Consider the following 7,650-nt stretch of genomic DNA (forward strand, 5'->3'; position numbering starts at 1 on the left):
AAAGAAAAGTTAAAAGAAAATATGTGAGAAGAAACTTGAGGAAATGCCAAATTAAAAATTGGCTTCACTTGAATTATCTTAAAGGAAGAAACTTATTTATATTTCAAAGTTTATTCTTGGTTTTAAATGTATTAGTCAAATCATTACTAGTGAAGTTCTCATATAAGTCTATCTTGTATTTTTTTCTAAGACTCCTAGGTCTGAAAAATTACAATTATTTTTTAAATGAATAGAAAAACAAAATTCTTGACTTAAGTACTAAATACTCTTATACCCCCGCTTCTATCTCGAGTTATTAAAAATTATTCTAAAGTTTCACCATCACATTCATGGGACAAAAGTATAAGAATCTTTAATGAAATTCAATACTATAAGTTAAAGCATTTATTTTACAAAATAGATGGGTTACTTGAGGAACATTTAAGTTTGGTCGAATTGGCACACCTTAAAATATGTTATTTTTATATATACATCTTATGCTCATTTTTAATGATGTTGCACTTTAATGGAAGATATTTGTGTTTTTTCTTTATTTCAAGTACATGAGATGGAGTTTAGGAGACATAGAACCAAAAACGGAGCAAAATAAGATTAAATTGAGCAAAGGAGCAAAATGTGAACTGGCTCCGAGGAGCCAGGTAGTTAAAATGGCACACCTTGGTGCCACGGTTCCCTGCCTAGACACCAGAAACAACTTTGATTTTTGTGCAATGAATTTGGAGGAATTTTGAAGAGGTTCTTAAAGTGGATCTTGGTGATTCTAAAGGCTTTATTTAAAGGGAGAATTGACTAATCAAAGAGGGAGAGAGTAGTAGTGTGCGTAAGAGTGTGTGTGAGAGAGTGTGTTGGTGAGAGTCTTTCTAGTATATGTTTTGGTGTATCTATTAGAGTAAGAAGCCATCAAAGGAGCTTAAAATAATTAGCTTGGGGATAAGTTTAGGATAAGTACATTGTACTTTTGTTTGAGTTTTATTTTACTATGTAAACTTGGATTTTAATATAAATCATGTTTTGTTGTGTTATCCCATGAAGTCTGTGTAGTTTACTTTATCATTCTCCTTGTATTAAAAATTAATCAAGTGTAGGATTAGAAGTGTTTAAGATTTCTCTTATTACATACTTGTGATGATTCATTACTTCATACTTAATTTACATCTTCAATCTGGTCAATTGGAATGTTAAATAAAATTAATTGTCAATCCATAATGACTCGGGAGGGCTATGTGTTCCTCAACTAGTAAGAATCACATTCATCTAGTGGGTGAGAAGGTAGCCCATTGATTAATGCAAATAGATAGGGAGATAAGTTTTGATGGGTCTAAATTGGTGATTCTAGGTTGACAAGCTAGAATCTTAACAAATTTTATCTAGAGTTTAGAACTTAAGGTTAGGTTTTTCCAAAATAATGGTTGCAGTGGGTAATCTGAAAGTGATAGGCTAGAACCTACCCAACATAACCAAAGATTTAATAACTTAACTTTAGGTTAACCAATATTCTTTATGCACTCGTAAGAGGGTAAAAAATAGGATTGCTCCTATTTAGCACAAAACTACATTTAAACATTTAGACATTTTATTCCTACACAAATTATGATATCTTCGCAAGGGGAAATAAATTTTACATAATTTGAACTTTTCTACGTATAGCTAGTTTATAAATACTGCATTTTCTTTAAACTTTGAAGTAGAATTACGAAAAATTTTGTAACTTCTTTTTAAACATAAACATGCTACCATATTTTATAGATAATTGTCTGGAGTTAAAGTAAAGTCTTATTAAGTCCATAAAAAGAGCTTTACCATCCCTATGAGATTGATACTGAAGTTTTGAAAGAAAATCCTTTATTACTTAAACCGATAAGTATACTCACGCAACAACCCTGTGTGTAAATTATTAATCAAATTCTAAATTCTATAACATATTCATTGTTCACACTAGCTGCTAAAATAAATTGGATCAAGTTTTGGCCCTCTTTTTGGAAACTAAGTTACTTTGTAATTGAGGGTCGGTTCACTTGTCTCTCGGAAATCACCAAAAATATTTTCCTTCTGTCTACTGTCATTATTGATCGACAGGTGACTATCACAGGTTGGTTGAGGGTTTTCCACTAAAAAATCATTAACCAGAGCAGCTTCAATGCTTGACGAGCGAAGGTTGTCAGAGCACCTTCCTCATGCAATATAACAAGAGTAAAACCTTGTACTCACCACACTGGTTATGATTCAACCACCAACATTATCGTAGTATCCAATTGCCCCAAAGAACTTTCGGCCCTAGGATCTATAGTGATGACTGGTGGAGCTTGCTCATCACCCATCGGGATAGCTTGTCCGTAACCCCTTGGGATCTTCTCTTGCTCGTGATCACCAGGATCCTTTGATGATGCCACTTGGTCATTAAGGATCTCTCTTCCTTTTCATAGCATATTTCTTTTGTAACCTCCCACTTGTAGGATGAGGTAGACTGCTCATCGTTCTAATAAAAAAGAGTACATTCTTATTAAAGTGACTGTGTGCTTTGACACGAGACACGGTGTCGTTTGAAGTAATGAAAAATGGAGTAAAGAAAAAAGCCACACTAATCCTAATTAAAGAAAACAAGGGGAAAAAAATCTAGTAAGTATTAATTATTAAATGGTTAAGATTATGGATGATATTTTTTTGTCACAAAGAATCCCTTGTTCTTATCACAACACAACATTTAAGGAGAAAGAAAATTGGGAACCAATATGTATACAAGAAAATTTTCAACACAAATCTCAAAATAATCACAAGGCTTGCAAGTGAAAAGCTCAAATTCAATGATATGACAAAAAACTTCACGTGCTCAATAAGCTGATGGGCTTAAGATGATCTTCTAACCAAAGGACGATCTATCTACTACATTTCCACCGAGCTATAGAAGAATTGATCAAACCAAAGTCCTCAACGCCAATCAACTTTGAGTCCACCAACTACCACTTTGAAAAGTCTCAATTCCACGAGTAAGAGGTGAACGGTGCTCCGAAGTAATAAGCTAACCTGAATCAGTTATACTGATCGGTTCGAAGGCATAATAACAATCAGAAGATTTATGCTCATGGAAAGTTGTAGATAGGGAGTCAACATTAGTTATAGATTTGAAAATACGTGAGTATCAATTATAATTACGAAAACTAATCAAAGAGAGTAAAAACTGATCTATCATGACTAAATTAAAATAAAGGAAAATAATGACTTGTAACGACCCATTAACATGGTGGTAAAATGTAAATTTATCAAGGTTCTCCAATTTTTATAAATAGAAAAATTTCATGATTAAAAAGACTGATCGTTTTTCAGACAATGGTTCATCTTGCACTCTACTATTCTCTCGGTCTCTCCCTTCTTTTCTTTTTTCCTCACACTTATCCCTCGAGGCATGTTGTAGGGATTGAATACTTATATTCATGCATTAAAGATAATTATACTCTAGATGTTATTTGTGTTCTAATAAAAGTAGAATTGACAATGTATTTTCCTATTTTAGTTGAATTACATCAGGGATCGACTTTAAGCTAATTTTTTGTTTTAGTTATGGATGCTCTTACTAGACATTTACATAATGATGTACCTTGTTGTATGCATTTCATTGATGATATCTTTCTTCTGGACAAGGCGAGAGAGATCAAGAAAACATTGAATTATGGTGGTCTACTTTAGAGTCTAAAAGCGTAAATTTGAGTAGTCCAAAACTCAATATAAAGCTTGACAACACAAATTGTTAGCCTATAAAAGAGAAGCAAAAGCTAAGTGTTGAGAGATGAGAATGCTTAGGAGGATGAGTGGTTTGACACTTAGAGACAAAATTCAAAATGGTCTGTGAAATAGTTGTTGTAGCTCCAATGACAGAAGAGATTAGAGAGAGTCATCTTAAATGCTTTGGATCATAGGATTAGAAGAATAGATGTTTTAGATTAGACTCATATTGAGAAAGATATAGGTAGACCTAAAAAGACTTGGGCTTGTATAAAAAATGAACATAATATACTAGAATAAATTGAAAATATGACACTCAATAGGTCTAAATGGAAAAATAGCCCACCCCACTTAGTGGGATAAAGGCTTATTGTTGTTGTTGCTGTAACTCCTTTTAAGATAATATCAAATTAAATTTAATGAATCCAATTAAACCTGAATTACCAAAACATCACCAACACTTTCAAATAAAAGATGGATGCAGCATCAAATATACGAGATAGAAATGATGCCTGGCCTTTTTGTCAAAACTCAACTTTGAACCCAGGATGCATCAAATTAAAGATTCCAAAATAAAATAAAATATAATAAGATCACTGGAAAAGTTCTCCGGCAAACTCAAAGCAGCATGTCAGACTTGGCCGGCAATCTCCTGTAGAAATTATACGGCACGGATGGCATCTTGCTCCGGAACCTGGGGTGGCGAAGAAGGTATAGCCCGATTATTACTGCGACAACCTGAATAGGAGTAATGTACAAGATGACGGCGATCACCAAAGACAGCATTATGAAGATAGCAGTGGCGCGAGGGTCTCTCCAGCTGAGAATGGCTTGTGCCCGCTCCCCCTGAGTAGCCAGGTCACCCACCACCGTCTGCACCCGCCCAGCCACGCTCCGCAGTCGGTCATATCTCATCCTCACAATGTCCGTTGGCTTTGTCGTCGGAAATGAGTCAAATTCCTCATCAAGCTCATCTGGATGTGCTCGCTCGGCGTAGGACAGCATCGTGTCCATGTGTGGCGGATGCCGAGGCCTAATACGATAGTTCCAGATCCCAATCATGAACAAGTAGAGGAAGATAGTGGGTAAAATTAGCTCAGGATAGCAGACGAGGATCAAGAAGAGTATGTGGACGAGAATGGTCGTGACAGGGTTGCGCCAGTTGCGAATGCTTTCAAACCAACGTACAACCGCGCCAACGCCGGAGAGGAGAGAGGTGATGCGGTAAAAATTGGCTTTGCTTCTGCGAAGGCTCCACATGTGAGAGTCCACGTCTAGCATATATTCCACGACCTCACGCCGTAGAGGCGGCTCCGCCCGGCCTAGCCGTGCAGCTACAATCTGCATTGCCTGATGCCGCAAGATGTCTAATTGAATGACAGGGATTGGCTCCACATAATGCATTTTAGGTAAAAGCGGCTTCCCGTAGAGCGCCACCATATTAACCCATGCCGTGCAGGTAAAACGAACGGTGAGGTGGAGGTCGCCGGTCTTCTTCAGTCCAGAGGTTTGCAAAGCCAGCAAAGGATAGTAGTGCGAGTACACTCGATCAGCCTCCAGCGTTGACAGCCGGATTCGGACTTTGCCGATTCTCTGATCCTTGGCATCCTCCTTGTTGCCAGAGATATGACAATTGTCAAAGACAGCGATGGTGATTACCGTACAGGGATCAAATACTTCCCAAGTGTACTGCTCATGCCATCTTGGATTGAGCGTGTCGAGTAGTGTTCTTGTACGCACCCACTTTGGCCCATATTTTGCCACACAGTAGGCATCCGTAGTGCGGCCCTCCTTGGCTTTCATTGGCATCAGATTACGGGCATCTAGAATGCCCAGCTCCAGAATCCCGATGCTTGGTTTCCTTAGATGCCTCGCGGTGGGCCGGAGGTCACTGCTGTAATGGGTAGATTCATCGAGCACATGGTAGCCGATATCCAGAAAGATTCTTAAGTGTATCTTGCTGCTAAATTTGGATTCCTTCTTTTCCGTCTCCCCGCCGCTGCTGCTGGGCTTAGCAAGGTTGAACCACTGAGCTTCCATGGGTTTGTTGTGGTCGGTGCGCTGCAATGCGGCGAGGACGGGGAATATGAACCGGCCAAGGGGCTCCATCTTGTTTGCATCAACACGATCGTCGACCGTAATGACGAGGGGTTCGTCGAAGGGCTCGGAAGCTACGAGCATAAACTCTTCGTTCCATACTGGATTGACGGACCGTGTGGTGGGTGATGGTCGGGTTGTGCGGAGCTGTTGGCCAAGTTGAAGGCGGACGACAGGGTCCGGGAGGCGGGTGCGATTTGAAGGCACCAGATCCTGTGCTTCAATCACAAGGACGCGGAGGTAGCAGAGTTTAGGTGAGTAGTAGACTTTAGAGCGTGTGTGAGCGAGGACTTGTGCCCCAACGGAGTGGGCGTCAGAGTGCCACGCCTCTGGGAAGGCCTCGTCGGCTTGTGTTCCCATCCAAACTGCGAGCATGATCTCACCCTTCCTAAGCTTTTCCCCCTTCTTGTCCTCGAGACGGTACCACTGGGGAGCCAGGGGACTATCAGGAGGGACACGATGTGGTACTTCGCTAAGATCGAGTAGGAGACGGCCGACGAAGTCATCCTTCACAACATCCTTGTCCTTTACAGTGATCTCAAGCTGGCTGGCCTGAAGGCGCTCCCGCGAAAAAGCGAAGGTCTGATTAAAGACGGGGTTTTGGTTCTTTTCCAAGTGCTTGGTGATGCCCCTGTAGTTCCCCAGTTTCACTTCAACGTAGGGATCAAGACTGCCGGTGATGTCCATGGGTGGAAGATCGCGGGCTTTGACAACGTTGACGTAGAGGAACTCCATCGGGAGGACGAGATCGTAGGTGGAGGAAATCTTGTCGCGACCTCGGTAGCCAAGGCGGCCAGCAATAGGGGGTCGGGTCTCGACAAGACCGTATTCGGATTGGGGACGGGGAGGTCCAGCTTGGATTTGCATCGCAGCTGAGGCGGGGAGGCGCGGTGCGAACCCCCCCCGCCGGCGGGGCAGGCTGTGAGGGGCGATTTTCCTGTGCCGCCGCAGCAACGGAAAGGAAGACCCGTGGCTCCCTGTTTTCAGGAGGCAGCTGCGAAAAAGTGCTTGAATTGTTCTTTCTCGTATTTTGAGGAGGAGGGGATGGATCAGGGTGCAGGATGGAGGCAGCTTCGGCGGCAACGGGAGAAGGCGAAACAGATTCTTGGAAAGCGTAGAGTCGGAGTGCGATGTCACCGCGAATGTTGGAGAAAAAGCCTCGCTTGTCCAGCGGGAAGCGGAGGATCTGGGCTTCAGACGGCGATGGGGCTACGGATACTCCGGATATACGAACACGACCAAGGCTTCGTGGATGGCCACCTGCGGCTGTGTGATCGGATGAAGTAGAGTAGGAGGACTGGGCGCGATCGTGGTAGACGGAAACATCGATGGTGAGGTTAGGGAGGATGGAGGGGTCGGAGAGTTGGAAGACGAGGGTCTCGTTCCAATTTGGATTCAGGTCCTTGAACTTGGTCTGTGTTCGATGCTTCTGGCCGTCGATCTCCACAACAACGAAGGGGTTAGCTGAGCCGAACCCGTCTTTGGGCATCAAGTCGTTAGCGTCCACAACCTCCACCGCCACTTTCATCTTTTCGGCCGCTTGCAGTCGCTTGTTGCCCGCCTTCGTTGCCTGTAAAAGGGTTCAATGGAGAATTTTGCCCTTAGCCCGTCGGCCTTAATGTCAGATGCACAGACAGAGGCGGCGTTTGGGGAAATGCGGAATGCAGGATAGATTTGCTGATTGTGCGGTGTTATGGTGATTAATTGGGGTAGGACCTCTAACTTGCTTTCTTTTGTAAATGGTAATACTTCCACATAGCGGAAGATATTATTTTTTTAGTTCGAAGTTTTAATTGAAACATTTCCAACATCTTCGAAATGATTAAAACCTTTAGG

The 7,650-nt window shown here is 41.7% G+C and overlaps 1 protein-coding gene across 1 annotated transcript; it reads right to left on the bottom strand.

The window, feature by feature from the left end:
* Positions 1 to 4,157: 4,157 nt before the first annotated feature.
* On the bottom strand, positions 4,158 to 6,703 carry LOC110024330 (FT-interacting protein 1-like). The gene has a single exon (XM_020724231.1). The coding sequence runs from the start codon at positions 6,679 to 6,681 to the stop codon at positions 4,336 to 4,338; it is 2,346 nt and encodes a 781-aa protein (XP_020579890.1). The 5' UTR covers positions 6,682 to 6,703; the 3' UTR covers positions 4,158 to 4,335.
* Positions 6,704 to 7,650: the final 947 nt, after the last annotated feature.

This window comes from Phalaenopsis equestris, unplaced genomic scaffold (genome assembly GCF_001263595.1).
Source record: "Phalaenopsis equestris unplaced genomic scaffold, ASM126359v1 Scaffold000252, whole genome shotgun sequence".
NCBI lineage: Eukaryota > Viridiplantae > Streptophyta > Magnoliopsida > Asparagales > Orchidaceae > Phalaenopsis > Phalaenopsis equestris.

Coding starts and splice junctions, on each gene's coding strand:
- LOC110024330 (XM_020724231.1), bottom strand. CDS start 6,681: ATGCAAATCCAAGCTGGACCTCCCCGTCCCCAATCCGAATACGGTCTT.